General features: G+C 45.0%; 1 protein-coding gene across 1 annotated transcript; it reads left to right on the top strand.

Annotated features, from left to right (window-relative positions):
- The first annotated feature begins 1,425 nt into the window (after positions 1 to 1,425).
- LOC100455331 (eukaryotic translation initiation factor 1-like) lies at positions 1,426 to 5,174 on the top strand. The gene is made up of 2 exons (XM_054548382.2): positions 1,426 to 1,498; positions 4,703 to 5,174. Exons 1-2 carry the CDS (start codon positions 1,426 to 1,428, stop codon positions 5,137 to 5,139), a joined length of 510 nt encoding a protein of 169 aa, XP_054404357.1. The 3' UTR covers positions 5,140 to 5,174.
- Positions 5,175 to 20,818: the final 15,644 nt, after the last annotated feature.

Here is a 20,818-nt window from a genome sequence, read left to right as displayed (position 1 = left end):
CGGATCACTTGAGCCCAGGAGTTCAAGACCAGCCTCAGCAACATGGCTAAACCCAACTCTACAAAAATTATCCGGGTATGGTGGCACACACCTGTAGTCCCAGCTACTCGGGAGGCTGAGGCACAAGACTCACTTGAGCCTGGGAGGCAAAAGTTGCAGTGAGCCGAGAACACATCACTGCCCTCCAGCCTGGGCAACAGAGCGAGACTCTGTCTCAAAAACAAAAACAAACAAACAAAAAGAATATGATTGACAAATAATGATGATATTGCCAATCAGGGGGAAAAAAAAGTTTACATAATAAAAAAGAAAGCCCGTCACCAGAATAAGAAATAAAGTATCCAGAATAGACATTACCATCCTCTGCATCAATGGCTCCATAGCATCAAATGATCTGAAACTCCTTGAAGGAGGAACTAGATGGGTAGGTGTTGGTGCAGCTGCAGGCCCTGAATTACATGGTGGCCATCCTTTAGAAGACAATTTTTCACAGCATGGCAGAGAGACCCAGAATTTAAACTCAGCTGTCACTCAGGAGGAGTAAAGAAGTGACAGAATTGAGAGTTGGAGCTACACAGGGGCTTCCAGTGATGTCAGCATCTGGTGGGTTTTCACCAGGGGGGTTATTGCACACCTTGCTCAGTTTCATTCTTTCTCCATTATAGGAGCCTCAGACATTTCCAAACTAATTTGGTTGAGTGCTCAGAAAAGCATCAAGCCGGCCGGGTGCCGTGGCACACGTCTGTAATCCCAGCACTTTGGGAGGCCGAGGTGGGTGCATCACCTGAGGTCAGGAATTCAAGACCAGCCTGGCCAACATGGTGAAACCCCATCTCTACTAAAAATACAAAAAAATTAGCCAGGCATGGGGGAATGTGCCTGTAATCCCAGCTACTCCGGAGGCTGAGGCAGGAGAATTGCTGGAACCCAGGAGGCAGAGATTACAGTGAGCCAAGATCACGCCATTGCACTCCAGCCTGGGCAACAAGAGCGAAACTCCTTCTCCAAAAAGAAAAAGAAAAAAGAAAAGCATCAATCCTGTTTTAGGATAGATAAGCAGCTTTCTTTGCAGGCTGAAGTCATCTCATTCTTACTCAGCCAGTCAGCCCACAAATATAAGCAAGCTCGCCAGATCCTCAGCACACCAGAAGATACCCCAGCTTTACAGCACACCAGACGATAACCCAGCTTAATGGTTCCAAATAGTGTCATGTCAAGTCATGCTGCAGAGACTCCGTCAGAGCTCCAGCAGAACTCATGAAATTACATAACAAATAATGCTCTCCCTTCCAGCCTGGAGTAGCAGAAAGAGATGGAGCTGTGATTAAGAGTCCTGTGCAAGAGCTTAACTTTGGGCCTCCACCTTCTTATAAGAGGTGAGCAGGATAATCCCTGAGGTCCCTCATTGTTTGGACATTCTATGGCATGCACTGTGTCGTGGAAAAGAAAGCCCTCTCTTCACTCCCAGATGCAGATTCTGATGGCTCTCTCAAATATGGTAATATTTTGTTATCGTTTCCTTTTTCCTTGGGAGAAAAGAAGGAAGGACAGAGAGAGAAAAGCCTTTAGAAATCAACAAAATTAAAACCATAAAACACAAAGCCATGCTTTTTAGAGTTGCTCAGCTGCTGGGGCAGGACTAAAGCAGCTCCTCTGCAATGCAAGAGGCTGCAGAAGAGGTATTCTAAGGCCAGGCGTGGTGGCTCACGCCTGTAATCCCAGCATTTTGGGAGGCCGAGGTGGGCGGATCACAAGGTCAGGACTTGGAGACCAGCCTGGGCAATATGGTGAAACCTTGTGTCTACTAAAAATACAAAGATTAGCCAGGCATGGTGGCACGTGCCTGTAGTCCCAGCTACTCGGGAGGCTGAGGCAGAAGAATCGCTTGAACCCGGGAGGCAGAGGTTGCAGTGAGCTGAGATTGCACCACTGCACTCCATCCTGGGTGACAGAGTAAGACTCTGCCTCAAAAAAATAAAAATAAAAAAAAGAGACATTCTATCCCATGGCCATGACTCTGACCTCACCTGGTTATCAAATCCAACTTGTATATTCAAAGTGAAATGCAGGATGCCACTGACAACATGCCTGGAGGCTCAGAGGTCTCCGGTGAGCTAGAAAACAAGACACCACATTCCTCCCTGCCCCTGCCCCAGGAAGATTTCCTGGCTTCTCAGCCTCTGTTTCCTAATCTAAAACCACCTCTGGAGTGTCACTTGGATGATTAATGAAAACATCATTCATTTACCCAAAATGAGTGTTTTGCTAAAAGTATATAAGATCCTGAAAACTTTTTTTTTGTTTTTTTTGCTTTTTTTTTTTTGAGACAGAGTCTTACTCTATCGCCCAGGCTGGAGTACAGTGGCAGGATCTCAACTCACTGCAACCTCCACCTTCTGGGTTCAAGCAATTCTCCTGCCTCAGCTTCCCAAGAAGTTGGGCTTATAGATACACGCCACCACGCCCAGCTGATTTTTGTATTTTTAGTAGAGATGGTGTTTCACCATGTTGGCCAGGCTGGTCTTGAACCCTTGACATCGGGTGATCCACTCGCCTTGGCCTCCCAAAGTGCTGGGATTACCAGCGTGAGCCACTATGCTCGGCTGAAAAGTATTTAAGAAAAGGCAGGTCAGGAGATCAAGACCATCCTGGCTAACACGGTGAAACCCCCTCTCTACTTAAAATACAAAAAAATTAGCCGGTCATGGTGGCGGGTGCCTGTAGTCCCAGCTACTCGGGAGGCTGAGGCAGGAGAATGGCGTGAACCTGGGAAGCGGAGCTTGCAGTGAGCAGAGATCGTGCCACTGCACTCCAGCCTGGGCGACAGTGAGAGACTCCCTCTCAAAAAAAAAAAAAAAAAAAGGCAGAACAATCCTTGCCAATTAAGGAATGTTTCAGTGCCCTGCTCTTCCCACCAACTGTCAGAAGAGAAAAGAAAGTTTCCCTGAGGGGTTTGGGGAGGAGTTTCCTTCTTGTTTCCATCACTACAGCCAGACAAACTGTCTCCAAACTGCCTGTGATCACTACAGCAATGTTAATTATTACTGGAAAATGAAGAGAAAAATCATTTAGGCCTGGGATCTAGGTGACCATGGGTGCAACATTCAAATCCGCTTCAGTTCAAAAGGATTTCCAGGGGAAAATTCCACTCTCTGCTCCCCAAGCCATCACTTTCCTGGCTGCCTATCACTCACCCCCAGAGCTTCCTCCTCCACTCACCCTAACTGCCCAATCAAAGAGCAGCCTCAGGTCCCCACCCAGGTAGAGACAACATCCCATGTCACACACCTCAGGGCAGCTTCACATCTGGAAGTTACGAGAACTGGAACGGTCATTCTGGATATTTTCTTTCCTGCCTATCTGGGGACTAAGGCAGTGTGTGTGTGTGTGTGTGTGTGTGTATCAGAGGGTTTTTCATGTTTACATGAAGTTTCCTTCCAGAACAAAACAAAATTTCTCCCATTAAAGAGAAAAGGTCCCCAAAGGCAGTGCTTCTCTAAATATGTGCCTCAGGATATGTTATGAGCAAAACTGCTCTTTGGTTGTATATCAAAAGGCAGTTTAGGGCTCACGCCTGTAATCCCAACACTTTGGGAGGCTAAGGCGGTGGATCACTTGAGTCCAGCAGTTCGAGACCAGCCTGGGCAGCATGGCAAGACCCTGTTTCTACAAAAAATAAAAAAAATCTCAACTACTCAGAGGTTGAGGTGGAAGGATCACCTGAGCCTGGGGAGATTGAGGCTGCAGTGAGCTGTGATCGTGCCACTGCACTCCAGCCTGGGTGACAGAGTGAGATCCTGTCTCAAAAAAGAGAGAAAAAGAGAGAGAGAGAAAGAGACAGAGGAAGGAAGGAAGGAAGGATGGAAGGAAGGAAGGAGGAGCTTAACAACATTTTTCTTTTTGAGGGACTCACTCTGTTGCCCGAGCTGAGTGCTGTGGCATGAGCATGGTTTACTGAAGCCTCGACTTCCTGGGCTCAAGCAATCTTCTTGCCTCAGCCTCCCAAGTAGCTGGAAGGTGCTCACCACTATGTCCAGCTAATTTTTTATTATTTGTAGAGACAGGGTCTCACTATGTTGCCCAGGATGGGGCTTAACTATCTTAACTGATTTCTGGACTATGAGACTTTGCAGGTATATACCGTGAGCCTCCAAGTAATGGATACGGCTTTCGGTGTCACTGAATTTCACTGGACCATGGAACGCTTTTATCTTGCTGTTAATTATGGAACTAATACTCTTCAGAATATACTCTGGGAAAAGCTGTCTTTAGATGAGGATAAGAATTTCTTCTTTTCCCATTTCCTAATCTCTGATTTATTAATTACTCTTTTGGAATCGTGGAAGCAGGACTTGATTTAGAAACACAGGTCACCACAGCAACTTGAGAATCTGTTGGATGTTCAGTTTGGGAGCCTAAGAATCATTTTCTAAGCTTTTCTTATTCTGGTAGCTGAAGAAGAATAGACTTATTTGTCCACCACGACTTCCTCATCAGAAAAGCAGCCTTTGGGCTGGATGTGGTGGCTCATACCTATAATCTCAACATGTTAGGAGGCCCAGGCAGAAGGATTGCTTGAGGCCAGGAGTTCGAGACCAGTCTGGGAAACATAATGAGATCTCATCTCTACGAAAAAAAAAAAAAAAGCAGGGGGATCCAGTCACTGAGCCACCACCAAGGACTCAGCAGCCTCTCTTTTGAGCCCCCTCGCTTCCTGACATTCTGTCCCGGCTGCCTGCCTTCTCCCGCCACCGCTGCCTTCCGCAGGCTGTTTCCACCAAGGAAAAGGAATCGTATTATAAGTTTGCTATCCAGAACCTCCACTCTATCGACCCCTTTGCTGATGCAAGTAAGGGTGATGACCTGCTTCCTGCTGGCACTGAGGATTATATCCATATAAGAATTCAACAGAGAAATGGCAGAAAGACCCTTACTACTGTCCAAGGGATTGCTGATGATTATGATAAAAAGAAACTAGTGAAGGCGTTGAAGAGTTTTGCCTGCAGTGGTACTGTAATTGAGCATCCAGAATATGGAGAAGTAATTCAGCCTCAGGGTGACCAATGCAAGAACATATGCCAGTTCCTCATAGAGCTTGGACTGGCTAAGGATGATCAGCTGAAGGTTCATGGATTTTAAGTGCTTGTGGCTCACTGAAGCTTAAGTGAGGATTTCCTTGCACTGAGTCGAATTTCCCTTCTGTCCCTTGTCACAAGTTGGAAAACCTCCACAGCTTATGTAATGTAACCATTTGGGGTCTGCTCTTAACTTGGACTAGTGTAACTCCTTCATGCAATAAACTAAAAAAAAAAAGTGTGGGGGAGCCGTCTTTTATCTCAGAAACCCAAGAACTCCAAGAGGAAAGAGACCTTAGCATTGTCCTGGAGCCCCTTACTTTTTCCAAGTACCTTTGAGACCAACTCATTTGAACTTCCTCCTCTCGGGCTCCTCTGTACAACTTACCAGTGGATATACTTTAATGGGATACAGATGGCGTTTTAATTTTATGCAGTGGCTCTCAAAGTGCAGTTCCCAGACAAGAAGCATCAGCAGCACCTGGAAACTTGTTAGAACTGCCCTACTCCCAGATAATAAGAATCTGAAACTCTGGCAACAAAGATTGAGCAATCTTGTTTTAAAAAGCCTTCCAGGTGAATCTGTTGCATGTTAAAGCTTGAGAGCCCCTGGCCTTGAGAAATCCTCTTTTACATTTTCATTTATTCGTTCTGCAAATATTTGCTGAAGACTGAGGCTAGAGTAGTGTTCAAGACAAACAAGGTCCTTAACCAAAGGAACTAAACAATAAACAATAAACAGACACTGAAATGAGATTGTTAAAGTTAGGGTGGTAGGCAAAATGAATGAGGGAGGGCAATTTAAATAGAGAAGTCCATGAGAGCGTCTCAGAGGAGGTGACATCTGAGCTGAGACCTGAAGAAGCAGAACGAGCCATCCTTTTAAGGAGCGCGAGAAAAGGCATTCAGACAGGAAGGACAGCAGTGTCAAAGCCCCTAAGATGAGAAAGGGTCAAAGGTATTGCAGGATGAGAGACAGGCCAGAGAGTAGGAATAAATTAGTCTGGAAGATGCAGATTCCCACACACCCCATCCAATGAGCTGCTTATTCAGCAGGTTCAACAATCTGCATTTTCACAAGCTCTTAAGAAATTCTGATGCTCACTGAAGTTTGAAAGCCACTGTCCTGGCCGGGCACAGTGGCTCATGCCTGTAATCCCAGCACTTTGGGAGGCCAAGGTGGGCAGATGGTCTGAGGTCAGAAATTCGAGACCAGCCTGGCCAACATGGTGAAACCCCGTCTTTACAGAAATACGAAAATTAGCTGGGCATGGTGGCAGATGTCTGTAATCCCAGCTACTCAGGAGGCTGAGACACGAGAATCATTTGAACCCAGGAGGCAGAGGTTGCAGTGAGCCGAGATAGCTCCACTGCACTCCAGCTTGGGTGATAGAGCGAAACTCAGTCTCAAAAAAAAAAAAGAAAAGAAAACCACTGTCCCCCTAAAGTCACACAGCTATAGAATGTCAGAGCCGAAGGGGCAGCACAACTAAGAGATATAAAACTGCATATCAGGCTTCATGCTTAGCAAGTGAAAACCTGATATTATGGCCTCTGTCCAGTGCCCTTGTCACTAAGAAAATGTGCCCAGAGATCAGCACTGGGCCCAACCTTGCGGATTTCCTCAGTTGGTCAGTCAGTGAAGTTTGCTACTGGGATTCCCTGAGGGAGATTCACTGTGTGTCCACACCACAACATGCCTGCAGACATTTGTCCAGAGAGAGAACATGCGTGCTAAACATTGTGATCCCTAGATGACCCTCTGGCTCCCCAAAGAGATCTAGCTGGAGAGCAAAACAGCAAGCAAAGTGGACCATAGCCAACGTGGACCCAAATTTGAACAAGCTGGGGGAGTAGCCTCTGCCTGGACTGTGACATGGGGAGGAGGGTATCACTTCCTGAGTTCCTGCTCAGAGGAGGGGAGGCTCCCTATCTTTGGCAGATGCTCCATAAATGGCAGTTGAATGTTGAAAGAAGGATTAACAAAGGACTGAAGCAGTTGGGGATGTGGGACTGTGAGAGATAAAGTGTTTCTCTGTATAGATTGGATCGTCAGGTCCTCAAAGAGAACAGAACACTTAGTCCACCCACCTTTCCAGCCCAGCAAGAGCCTTAGCGTTGGCCTCTTGTGTGATTTCATTGTCCCTAACACTGTTTTCCAGGTGCTAGGCAGCTGTGCCAATTCTAGGCTCTAATCAAAGAACGAGACAAAGCTGCAGAGAATGAAGGCACTTTTACTTAGATTAAGCTTGCTAACTGTGTTGCACTGTATAATTTTTCAAGCATTTTTGCTTCCATTAGCTCATAATTCTGCCTGGAAAGCTCTTCCCTGTTTGATGGGCTGGTGCTTTCTCAGCTTGCAGAAGGAGGCTTTTATTATTATTATTATTATTATTATTTTTTGAGATAGAGTCTCACTCTGTTGTCCAGGCTGGAGTGCAGTGATACAATCTCGGCTCACTGCCTCCCAGGTTCAAGCGATTATCCTGCCTCAACCTCCCGAGTAGCTGGGATTACAGATGTCCACCACCACGCCAGACTAATTTTTGTATTTTTAGTAGAGACAGGGTTTCACCAAGTTGGCCAGGCTGATGACGAACTCCTGACCTCAGGTGATCCTCCCGCCTCGGCATCCCAAAGTGCTGGGATTACAGGCGTGAGCCACTGGGCCCAGCCTAAGGAGTCTTTTAAATAATTATCACCTCCTCCAAGTTAATCTGTTTCATTATTCTGCTTATCTACCTCAGAGCACGCGTCATAGCTGGTGGCTATCTTATTTAACCATTTCCTCGTTGACTATCTCCCCACTCTGGAATGGGGAGGCTCCACAAGGGCAGGGAATACTGCCATCTTGTTTAGCACCATACCCCACCACTAGGAAGAGCTGGTTGCATTAATGAAAGGAACAAGTAACAATTCAAAAGCAGATGAAAGTCGAGTCCCTGAGGCACAGAGAGAAAGAGTGAGCTGCCTAATCCCTAATGCCAGGTTAGTGGCAGAACGTGTGCTAGAATTTGGAGCCTTCTGGCTCCTAGTCCCATAGTCAGGAGGATGCTGTCCCTGTCCTAGAAGGGAGAGGAGAAACAATCACATAATTGCAGGGGAGGGAAATGAGAGACAGCAAGAGACCAAAATCAGCCTGTCTGTCCTCTCTATAGACAATGTCCCCAACCCATGGATTTCCTACTGTGTGATGAGAACCTCAAGCCAAGGAGACAGAATTTGTATTCCCATTGAGTTAAAACTTTGAGCACATCCTCTTACACCAGCACCACTTACTGCCTGAGCCTTGCCAGAGCCCAGAGGTGAGGACTCGGGTCAGTGGGACTGTCTTAGTCTGCTCAGGCTGCTACAACAAAATATGGGATGGGGAGCTTTAATAACAGACATTTATTTCCCACAGTTCTGGAGGTGAGAAGTCCAAGATCAGGGGCCAGCATGGTCAGGTGCTGGTGAGGGCTCTCCTCCTGACTTGCAGAAGGCTGCCTTGTCACCATACATCTTCCTCTTTGGCTGTGTCTCTTATCCTCATAGAGGGCACTAATCCCATCATGCGGCCTCGCCTTCATAACCTTATCTAAACCTAATCACCTCCCAAAGGTCCCAACATCCAACACAATCACATTGCGGGTTGGGGCTTTAACATACGAATTTGGAGGGGGGCACAAACATTCACTCCATAACAGGGACCCAGAAGGTGGCAGCCCCAGGGCAAAGGGTTGCTGAATGTGAACCTTCTGTGATCTTCAGCCAAAGTTGAGAAGGGGAGGTAAAAGGAAATGAGCAAAGAAGATGGAGAATTCTACCCATGGGTTAGTTTACAACAGCTCCAGGACAGTTCCCATGGGCTTGCTGGGCTCACCAGGCTCCACCGGGAAATGAAGGCCACTCAGCTGGACCCCATTAGCAGGCCTAGATTTCCATTCCAGTTTGCCGCTGACCTGGTGTGGGCTAGCACGCTGCCTGAGGCTGGGAAAGAGTGAGGGACAATCTCGGCACTGAGTCACCCAGCTCAGCAACCAGGAAGCTTACATAACAAAATGGATTCCACGTGTTTGTACATCAGGCTCAGGCTACGGGGCAGGCAGGAAAAGGGTGAGCTTGGGGGCTGCAGGAAGGAATGGGAGGTGGTTTTGAGGACCCTGATGCTGCCTCTATCTGTGCCAGGAAGTCGCTGTGGACTCAGGAGACTGTGAGAGGGCACCTGACATGGCAGAGCCCCTAGAGATTACAGATACAGACTAAAGAGAACAACATAAAACAATAGCTTTAAATCAGTATTACACAATTCTCATGCACCCTGTCATCAAGGCTTGGGAATGTTAAATAGCCAAGTAAAAAGAAACACGGGAGGCAAATGAGTAAGAGACTTAGTAAAAACCTGAACTCCTGGACTAAGATTTGTCTTCAGGGTATTGTTACTGCCACTGAGATAGCAATCGCAGTGACATTGGAACAATGTTTGTTGGGTAGGGAAACAGTCTGTGGGCTAGAAAAATGTGAGTGGGCAGCTGTTTGAACTTCACTGCAAAGCTCTTTTCAGACATGACCCTTTACAGATGAAAATGAGGAGACGGGCCATGTTAGGAGACTTTCCTGGGATTTGGTGGAAAGGGGGCATCCTTCTTTTCAAGTCTTTTTCTGCCCTAGCTTTTTTTATCTGCAACCTCTGCCTCCTGGGTTCCAGTGATCCAATCACTTCCAAGAAAGCAACCCCCAAACCCCCCTACCCCACACATACTTCGGTAACATGGCCTAGAGAAGTTGTCTACAAATAAAATAAGCCCTTCTTTCCCATCCAAAAACTATTTCTTTCATGTATATTTTTTAATGTGCATACAATTTCTCGGCCTCTTGGCACAAAGGAAGTGATAGGCTGTTGTACTATTTCTGCTCTGCGTAGAGTGAGAAGTGCTCTCTAGAGGGAGAGATTTCCATCAGAATTCTAGATCACCCTGGGTCATCTACTTGCCTCCTTTGTTTTTTTTTTTTAGACAGAGTCTCACTCTGTGGAGTGCAGTGGCACAATCTTGGCTCACTGCAACCTCCACCTCCCAGGTTCAAGTGATTCTTCTGCCTCAGCCTCCTGAGTAGCTGGGACTACAGGTATGCACCACCACACCTGGCTGATTTTTGTATTTTTAGTAGAGACGGGGTTCGTCATGTTGGTCAGGCTGGTCTCAAACTCCTGACCTCAAGTGATCTGCCCACCTCAGCCTCCCAAAATGCTGGGATTACAGGCATGAGCCACCACACCCAGCCCTACCTGCCTCCTTGAGCCTATTTCCTCCTCTGTGAAATGGGGTGATCGTAGTATGTAACTTCACAGGGTCTCTGAAAGCTAAAGGAGATTGAGATCTTTGAATACTCAAAAGCCCTGGACAAATATTTATAAGTTTACAAGGGTTTTTGTTTGTGTACTTGTTTTTGTTTTTGAGACAGGGTCTTACTCTGTTGCCCAGGCTGGAGTGCAGTGGTGCTATCATGGCTTACTACAGCCTTGACCTCCCAAGCTCAAGTGATCCTCCTGCCTCAGCCTCCAGAATAGCTAGGACTCTAGGCACACACCACCATGCCTGGCTGGGTTATTTTAACAGTTGGAAATGTTAAAATTATTTCTAAATAAAATTGTGAAGAAGGTAGCAGAAAGTGAAAAAGATTATGTTTTATCTTGTAGGGATAATAAAAGGACAGTGTTTTCGTTGTACTGACTGTTTTTTTTTTTTGTCTGACAAACACAAAAAGAATCTGATTAAAGCCATAGCCAAACTCTCCAATGGGGGAGGGAAAAAAGATATTTTTCAAATGCCCATACAATTTCAGTGGGATCATGGATACTCTGAGGGTCACTAGGGATCTGAAAATAAAAGTCCTATTATGTAAAGGATTCGTGCCCGTAATAAGTCCATGCCTGCCTCTTGGGCATCTTCAGGGAACAAGGAGGAAGAGAAGAAGTCATCACTGAAAATCTTGTGACACAAATAGGTCACCCCTAGGGGACAAATACTCTAACATGCTTTTTTTTTTTCTTTTTTTAACAGAGGCCAAAGATGACTTTTGGGGACTGAAAGTGGATTGTTTGCTTTGTTTGCTTAGTGAAAGGCTGGAGCTGGAATGGGAGCATTCACTGCTCCCAGATCGGGGCTTCCTGGCTGGACATGCCTTCTAGCCCATTGACAGGAGGGTCTGTCAGGACCTGCGGGTGCTGAGGAGCCAAGCTCCACGCACAGTGAGGCTGAGAGAACTAAGGCTGAACGCCAAAGAGGGAGTAGAAAAAATATAGGCCGAGTATGGTGGCTCATGCCTGTAATCCCAACACTTTGGGACGCCAAGGCAGGCGAATCACCTGAGGTCAGGAGTTCGAGACCAGCCTGGCCAACATGACAAAACCCTATCTCTACTAAAAATACAAAAAATTAGCCAGGCGTGGTGGCGGGCACCTGTAATCCCAGCTACTTGTGAAGCTGAGGCAGGAGACTCACTGGAACCTGGGAGGCAGAGGTTGCAGTGAGCTGAGATCATGCCATTGCACTCCAGCCTGGGTGACAGAGCAAGATTCCGTCTCAAAAAAAAAAAAAAAAAAGGAAAAAGAAAAAGAAAAGAAAAGAAAAAGAAAATACAAGCCATTTTTCTAACACCAGATGCCCAGATGCCTTTGCTCTCCTTTCTTTGAAGCACAATACAGAAATTGTGGCATGCAATGAGTTTTCCTCACACAACCATGACTTTGAACTCTGGGCCCAGACTGGCCTTGAGTGGAGTGATGAGACCCACTGTGTTAATAAGCGGATTCAAAACTTAGGACTCAGAGCCTGTAGCCTGAAAAATCCTTCAGAAGGTGGACTCCATGTCCCTTTCCCCTTCACCCTGGGTTGAACAGTGCTCAGTGGCTAACATGTGACTGTAAGCTCTTAGGTAACCGAGCTCAACCTCCAGAGGCTAAGAGAAACCGAGAGAGGTATGGATAAGATCCAACTAGAGCAAGTACTCTGCACTCAGCAGGGTGATCATCAGGACCTCATTCTTAGGGCAAGAACGAAGAGAGCCCTCTTTTTTGTCAGAGCATTGAGCTTCCTGCATAACGGCGAGGTCCACCATGTCTGCTGAGTGCCAGATATTGCTTCGTGATTTCCTTCTGTCAGTCATGGCTTAAAATACATTTGTGAAGATGTAAGTGGACCGTGTCTAAACAGCTCTTGTTCAACCATTACCAACATTAATGGATTTGATATCATCTATTAGATAAACTAGCAGGAAACAGGGGTTTAAGAAAATGAGACACAGGATAGGTAAATCAGGATGGTGGGCACAATCTGGGCCATAGAATGCTGCCCAGGAGAGGTGAGCTGGGTGAGCTTCTTTTCGTTCTTTTGACCTGACCCTAGCAGTCAGTACTAAGTTGAATAGGATTTCCCAAGACTCCTGTTCACCTGGAGCCTGTGACTGATTTTATTTGGAAACAGGGTCTTTGCAGATGTAATGAAACTAAGAAGAGGTCATACTGGATTCACATGGGCCCTAAATCCAATCTGACTGGTGTTCTTAAAAGAAGAGGGGCTGGGCACAGTGGTTTATGCCTGTAGTCCCAGCACTTTGGGAGACCGAGGTGAGAGGATCACCTGAGGTCAGGCATTCGAGACCAGTCTGGCCAACATGGCAAAACCCCCATCTCTACTAAAAATACAAAAATTAGCCAGGCATGGAGGCATGCTCCCGTAATCCCAGCTACTCAGGTGGCTGAGGCTAGAGAATCGCTGGAACCCAGGAGGCAGAAGTTGCAGTGAGCCAAGATTGTGCCACTGCACTCCAGCCTAGGTGACAGAACAAGACTCCATCTCAAAAAAAACTAAGAAGAGGGACATTTGTCATGTAACAATGGAGGGAGTGATTAGGGTGGTGCAACCACAAGCTGAATCCAAGAATTACCAACAACCCCCAAAAGCTAGGAGGGGGGCATGAAACAGATTCTTTTTTAGAGCTTCCAGAGGGGATAATCTTGCCAACACCTTGATCTTACATTCCAGATTTCTAGTCTCCAGGCCTGAGGGGGAATAAACTTCTGTTTTGTTTTGATTTATTGTTTGTTTGTTTGTTTTTTAGGCGGAGTCTCACTCTTGCCTAGGCTGGAGTGCAATGATGTGATCTTGGCTGACTGCAACCTCTACCTCCTGGTTCAAGCTATTCTCTTGCCTCAGCCTCCCAAGTAGCTGGGACTACAGATGCGCACCACCATGCCCGACTTATTTTTGTATTTTTAGTAGAGACAGGGTTTCGCCATGTTGGCCAGGCTGATCTCAAACTCCTGACCTCCAGTGATCCACCCGCCTTGGCCTCCCAAAGTGCTGGGATTACAGGCGTGAGCCACTGTGCCCAGCCTAATTTCTGTTGTTTTAAACATCCAAGTTTGTGGCACTTATAACAGCCCTAGAAAACCAATTCATAATCTTTGATAACTTTTTCACTACATGGTATGAAAACGCGTTTCAGGCTCATCTTGAATAGTCTGTGACCCAGGCCTGCAGTGTTTCTTGGCTGATTTTAATAGACTGAGTAGGGAGAAAAAAATATATGTATATGTGAAGATGAAATACTTCATGAGTTCATAGTGATGTTTCCAATTCGAATTCAGGGCTGATATTTCTGATTCAAATTCTGAAAATCCTGTTTCTCAAGGACCTAAGGATAATGGAATATTCTACAGTTGCTCATCTGCTTTATCCTGCATTATAAATACAATAGTCTCAGAATGACCATATTAATATTACCACAAGTCATTATGATTATTGAAAACAGCTTAAAAAATTTTGCTGATCCTATACCCATTCTCTGGTTATACTAAATTTGCATTGTCAGAGCATATAACTATTACATATACTATACCCTCTGTCTTTTAACCTTCAGTTAATCTAATTCTACAAGTGATTATATATTTAATGCTCACCAGTCATCTCTATGCTGATTGTTCTCAAGTCATTTGGGTTGTCTAATGCATATTGTTTAATAAATTCCTTAAGAAGGGCTCATGGGAGCGATATTCCTTAAGTTCTTCTTACATGTTGATAAATTTGTCAGTGTCCTTTCTGCTTTAAGGTTAAGTTTGGCCAGATTTAAAATCTTTAGTTTACATTTTCTTTCCTTGAGCACCTTAAATATGTTACTCCATTTGCTTATTAAGCATTATTGTTGAAAAGTCTAATGATAAACTAATTTTCTTTTCCTTACAAGTAACATGCTCTTTTTACTGAGATACCAAATGGATTCCTTCATTTCCTTTAAAGTCTAAAAATTTTACTAATATATGTTTTTGGCTTTTTTTTGTTCATGATCCTAAATTTTCTAGAACTGTTAGAACATGTCAAAAACTTTACTAATATATGTTTATTCTCAAGCACATTATATATTCTTGCAATATGTAGTTTCAAATCTTTTCCTTGAGGCAGGAGAATCTCTTGAACCTGGGAGGCGGAGGTTGCAGTGAGCCAAGATCACGCCATTGCACTCCAGCCTGGGCAACAAGAGCGTGGCTCCGTCTCAAAAAAAAATATGTTTTCCTATCTTTTTTTTCGATTTTAGAAAGTTTTCTTTTTTGCTTTTTGTTTTTTGTTTTCTAACAAAGAGTCTCACCCTGTCATCCAGGCTGTGGTGCCATCACAGCTCACTGCAGCCTCGACTTCTTGCACTCAAGTTTTCCTCCCCTCTCAGCCTCCCGAGTAGCTGGGACAGGAAAGTTTTCTTGAGTTATAGTGTTGAGTATTCATTCAGTTTCTTTGTTTTGGTTTCTTCTTCAGAACTCTTATTATCTTTATATCTTTTTGCCTGTCTTAAATATTTGTCATTTTTCTCAAATCCTTTTTAATCTTTCTGCATTCCTTTTTGATTCTTATAATTCTCTGCCTTTTGACTTTCTATTTCTGTTAAATTTGTTATGTTTGTTTGGTTTTGTATTTATTCTAGTTTGATCTTTATTTTGATTTTTTCCTTTTCTATTTCCTAAGTTTTGTCACCTCCTTTCTGAGCTTATTTAATTCTGATTTATATTATCTAATTCTGATATGACATTATTTATTTATTTTTAATTTTTAATTTTTTAAAATTTTATTTTAAAACTAGAGATGGCATCTCACTATGTTGCCCAGGCTGGTATCAAATTCCTGGGCTCAAATGATCCTCCTTGGCCTCCCAAAGTGCTAGGATTACAGGCGTGAGCCGCTGTGTCCAGCCTCTATTTTTTTATATAATTTTTTTAAAAGATGAGGTCTTGTTTTGCTGCCCAGGCTGGAATGCAGTGTCGTGATCATAGCTTACTGTACCCTAGAACTCTGGGGCTCAAATGACCCTCCTGCCTCAGCCCCACTCCTGAGTAGCTAGGACTACAGGTGCACCAACATGCCCAGCTAATTTAAGACATTTTCTTAGTGTCTTTTACTGCATTTTGAAAAAAGAATACTATTATTTTGATCAGGTATTTTGGATATTTCTGTTTTTTTTTTTTCTTTTAGTACATCTTCCTGTCATGATTTCATGATCTGTGGACACATTATTACTACTGTTTTCCTTATAAACATTCTGTTTGAATTTGAATTTGACACATTTCTGTTGCTCATTTTTATGGAAATTAAATTTTCTAGAACTGTTAGAAGGAGCCTTGATTCAGTTAGCTTCTCTAATTTCACAGAGCTTCCTCCTCTATTGTTTTTGGGTCATATTGAAAAAACAAAACCAAACAAAAGCCCATAGGGCTTGCTTTCTAGGATTTCCGGGTTCTGTTCTCTTCCACCACTTTGCTCTGACCTTCTCTTTCTGTTTCTTTATTGTGCTGTCCTGTTTGTTCTTCAATCCACACCCAGCAGTTCCTCCTCACATAAGATGGTGTCCAGGATTCCTGCAATGGTCAGCTCCCCAGGTCCGGGGACTGCACTCCAGCCCCTACCTGCAGGCCTTGCTGCAGGCCCTTGCACCACCTGCCAGTAGAGTGTGTTTCAAACTACCCTCCTGTGCTTTCCATACAATAACTATTGGCTATTTTGTGGCTCTCCTGTTCTCAGGCCCACCAAATACTCTGTCCCTTTCCTCTGCCTTGATGCTGATACTTGTCCAGGTCTGCGGCTATAAGTAATTTCTTTCTATCCACTTCTATTTTGGGGTTCATAAGGATACTTCATCACCTAGTTTTGAGCTAAATGTTGTCCAAGGGTTTTCATTCTCATTCTATTTTTTATTTTTTATTTTTTAGGGGGATGGGAGCACACAGTGGTGCCTTCTTGAATCACTGCATCCTTGACCTCCCAGGCTCAAGCAATCCTCCTGCCTCAACCTCCCAAGTAGTTGGGACTACAGGCACATGCCATCACACTTGGCTAATTTTTGTATTTTTTGTAGAGATGAGGCTTCACCATGTTTCCCAGGCTGGTCTCGAGATCCTGGGCTCAAATGATCCTTCTGCTACAGCCTCCCAAAGTACTGGGATTACAGTCATGAGCCATGGATCCCAGCCTTGGTTCTCATTCTATTTTCTGTTTTTATGTGAGGATTCAGAAATATCCAAAAACTAGGCTAACACTGCTGTTGCCATCTTTCCAGAGTGATTCTTTCCAAAAATGTCAGATCATGCCGCTTCTCTGTTCAAAAATCTTGAAATGAATCCCCATTTCACTCAAAGTAGAGGCCAAAGTCCTTACAAAGGACTTACAAAGCACCATAGGATCTGTTATTTCCTCAGTGCCCATCACCTCTCTGAAGCTTCTCCTACTTTTCTCCTCTTTGCTTCCTCTGCTCTAGCTACACTGGCTTCTGTGCTGTTCCTTGATGTAGCACATGTCTTCCCATCCCTGGGCCTTTGCTTTAGCAGTTTCCCCTACCCTGATCACTCTTCCCCACAGCTGTGAGCCTGGCTAAGTTAACCACTTCCTTCACATCTTTGCAGCTCTCTAGGTCAACGACGTCCAGCCTGACCACCCCATCTAAAGCTGCAACCTCCCCATCCAGCATAGATTTCCTTTACTCTACTCTGCTTTCTCTTGTTTCCTTAACATTTAATGCCATTTAACATATTAAACATTTTAGGCCGGGTGTGGTGGCTCATGCCTGTAATCCAAGAACTTTGGGATGCTGAGGCTGGTGGATCACTTGAGGTCAGGTGTTTGAGACTAACCTGGCCAACATGGTGAAACCCCGTCTCTACTAAAAATACAAAAATTAGTCAGGTGCAGTGCCATGTGCCTGTAATCCTAGTTACTTGGGAGGTTGAGGCGAGAGAATCACTTGAACCCAGGAGGCAGAGGTTATGGTGAGCTGAGATCACACCACCGTACTCCAGCCTGGGCAACAGAGCGAGACTCTGTCTCGAAAAACAAACAAACAAAATTTTACTGATTTATTATGTTCATTTTTAATTATCCGCCTTCCCCTTGCTAGAATGTAAAATCTTTGAAAACAGAAATGTCTGTTTTGTTCTCTTGTGTATATCAAGCACCTAGAAGAACCTCTGATAGGTACAATTGCTTAATAAATGCATGAATGAATAAAAGAAGCAGCCAAGGGTGCAGTGTGCTCTGAGCCAGCCGCTGGGGGCTCTTTCCATGCAGTGTCACTGTTTTTGTCACCCTCCTGCTCCAGCCCCTCGGGATGCCATGGTTGGCAAGCCCATGGGTCTGAGTCAGTACAGAGCCAGGCAGCGTTTGTCCCTGGGCTTCATGGATTCTCGGAAGGCAAACAGTGTCAGAAACATTCTTTCTAGGACTTGTGAGTTCAGCCCAGGCCAGAAATAGCACCCAGCCATGTGCCTTCTAGTATTTCTGCACATCAGCTGCTCCTCCCACTGGAATGGCAAAAAGGAGCGTGGAAGGCTGAAAACAACTCTAGGCCTCGGGAAGAGCCTCAAAGGTAGGGCAGAAGGTGAGAATGCAATGCTTTGCATGTCAGTTTCCCTGCCTGGTGCCAGCCCAGGCCCAGCTGTGTGCTTACCTCATGGGAGGCCTGTAACCTGAGTCAATTGTGTCCTTGCCCCTTTGGAAGGCCTGCCTATTACTTACTTGGTGTTCCCAGTGAGGTCTCAGGGAACAGACGTCACATTGCCCATCTTCTAGCTGTTCCAGCATAACTAACCAAGACTGACTAAGCAAGCACAGGGCTCAACAGTTTTACCTTCTGAGCAAACCTAGTGAATCGCAGGCAGGTGGGCCCCCTTCTCCCCTTCCCTCAGGGCAAGGAAGGCTAAGGTGGAGGCTACTTTAAGAGGGGGCCTTGCACCAAACATTTTCTTCTAAACTCTAACGAGTCTTGGAAAATGCTCCCTGAGCTTGGATGCCCAAATAATCATTGTCCAGTCAGGAGGTTGAAAGCATATTGCCAGCCCCTTGCCACTCCCCCCCGCCCAAAAAAACAGGAAAAACTTGAGGGCTTTTCCAGCCTTGGACTTAAGGTGCTTAGCTCTTTCCTTCGGTTCCTTTTTGTTTGGGTGGAAATTGCAAACACAGCAACCAAGATTAGCTCCCATATTCTCCCAGATTGTCACTGGGCAGGACTATGTCAGGGCTTTCTCCCCCACCACCCATCTCCAGGGTAGTCCAAGAAGCACATTTCAAAGCCCTTTCTTCTCTTCTTCCCACCTGTGCCCCTGCCCCTTATTGACATCTGGTGGATAGATATTCCTTAGCCAGTCAGAATGAGTGGGGTCCATGTTGATCAACTGAGAGTAAGCCAAGAATCCTCAAATCAGAGGAATCTAAACCTCCAATCATCTCTCAGGGTTTCCAGAGTTTTCCTGAACCTGGACCAATATCCAATGATCCCCATCACCACCAGTACCTGCTGGGGTCCCCCAGTCCAGCTAAGAAAGGGACTGCTATGTACTATACATGGTATATATTATATTTCATTTGCTCCATGTGAGCCCCTGAGATAAATACCGCTGTACCCATTTTATAGGTGAGGAAACTGAATGCAGAGAGTTTGCATGGCTTATCCAAAGCTATCCAGCTTGGGAAAGGCCCCATCAATTTGTACTACCTTGTGAGGTCTCCCAGCCAGTTCAAAGGGTCTCAGCGGGCCAGGTGCAGTGGCTCACACCTGTAATCCCCACACTTTGGAAGGCGGAGGCAGGCAGATTGCTTGAGGTCAGGAGTTGGAGACTAGCCTGGCCAACATGGCAAAACCCCGTCTCTACTAGAAATACAAAAATTAGCTGTGCATGGTGGCACGTGCCTGTAATCCCAGCTACTCTGGAGGCTGAGGTATGAGAATCACTTGAACCTGGGAGGCAGAGGTTGCAGTGAGCTGAGATCGTGCCACCGCATTCCAGCCTGGGCAACAGAGTGAGACTCCATCTCAAAATAAAACAAACAAACAAAACCCAAAGTGTCTCAGAGGCATTCGCACTCTGGGCTTTTGAGAAACCGTGAAAACAGGACTTCCAAATAGGGAGAACATATATGCTGGTCTCCCCAGGAAAGTTCTAGTTGCAATCTGATATCCCAGTGTAATTATTGGTAGTGCCCTCTTCTCGAAATTGTCTTAGTCACTATCCAATATACACTGGGAACAAAAGAATGGGAAAAAAACTACACAATGAATTGCTCAAGTGGTCACTCAGCAGTCAGCATGAGAAAGTTCTGGTTAGAGCTGTGATGTTCTCCAGGCTTGCCCCACTCTACATTCTCCTGCTGGCCTTGCCTCAAATGTTCCCTTCCTTGCACAATCCCAGAGATATGACCTACTGAACAGGAGGAAATGAGGTTGGACCATGCCAGAGAGTTCTTACTACCCCGGGCGACCCTTCTAAGGGGTCTCTGAATCACCACAAACACACTAATTTTCCAGGTGTGTCCTTCCAACCCTAACAGGTAAAGCATTCTCTTCTGTACAGGAGAAATCTAAGCAACCACTAGGGGTTTGAATGCCTGTCAGGGAAGAAAATAAAAATGTCTTTGACCAAAGCTTTTACTCCACATTGGAGCTTCCCCTGAGACTCCCCTGTATGACATACTGGAATGACACAGTGGAAAGAGTAAATATTTAGAAATTAGAGATCTGATTTTATATTCTAGTTTGCTTATTATTTGGTGACTTTGGGTAAACTACTCAACCTCTCTAAGCTTCAGCTTTCTAATTCATCTGAGAAGTGGGTATAACAATGCCTGCTTTGCAATGTAATTGCAAAATATTGGATAAGATTATGTTAAAGTGTCTGGCACATAAAAGTTGCTTATTAATAGTGATGATGATGATCATCATGATGATGAAATTTATCTTTCACTGAATGTAACAAAGCAATGCTGATCTCTGGGCATGGAAGGAATATTCCAAAGACATGAACTCCAAAAGGAAGAAACAATAAATACTTCTAAAGCAGTCATAAGGTTTGAGAGGAGAAGGTTCAATGATTTAAACAATCCAAACTAAACGACATTTGTTTAGCAATTAGTACGTGCCAAGTGCCATCATAGGCACTGGAGATTCCAGAGATACATATAAAAAAGTTCATGACCATAAAGTGCTCACAGCCAAATGGAGGGGCCAGGTTAAAGGGGGACGTGTGTCCCCACTTCAGTATGATGTCAGGCAGTGTTGAAACATTACCAGAAAGGAAGGATGAAACAGACTTGTTTTGCTTAGCAGGTTCAGGAACCTCATAGAAGAGCAGGCAAGTGAACTGGTCTTTGACAGCCAAGCAGGATTTCCAGGCATCTGACAGCATGTTTATGTTCTAGGCTGGGAAATTCTATTCTATTCTTCCCTCTGAAAAG

The sequence above is a fragment of the Pongo abelii genome, chromosome 1 (genome assembly GCF_028885655.2).
Source record: "Pongo abelii isolate AG06213 chromosome 1, NHGRI_mPonAbe1-v2.0_pri, whole genome shotgun sequence".
Taxonomy (NCBI): Eukaryota; Metazoa; Chordata; class Mammalia; order Primates; family Hominidae; genus Pongo; species Pongo abelii.
The sequence above is the reverse complement of the archived record's forward strand: the minus strand, read 5'-3'. Positions and strand labels throughout refer to the sequence as shown.

Bases quoted from the DNA above. Each gene is read 5' to 3' on its own strand.
- LOC100455331 (XM_054548382.2), top strand. From the start codon at position 1,426: ATGCACTGTGTCGTGGAAAAGAAAGCCCTCTCTTCACTCCCAGATGCA. The intron at 1,499-4,702 runs GTAATATTTTGT...CTCTCTTTTGAG, and splicing joins TGATGGCTCTCTCAAATATG to CCCCCTCGCTTCCTGACATT.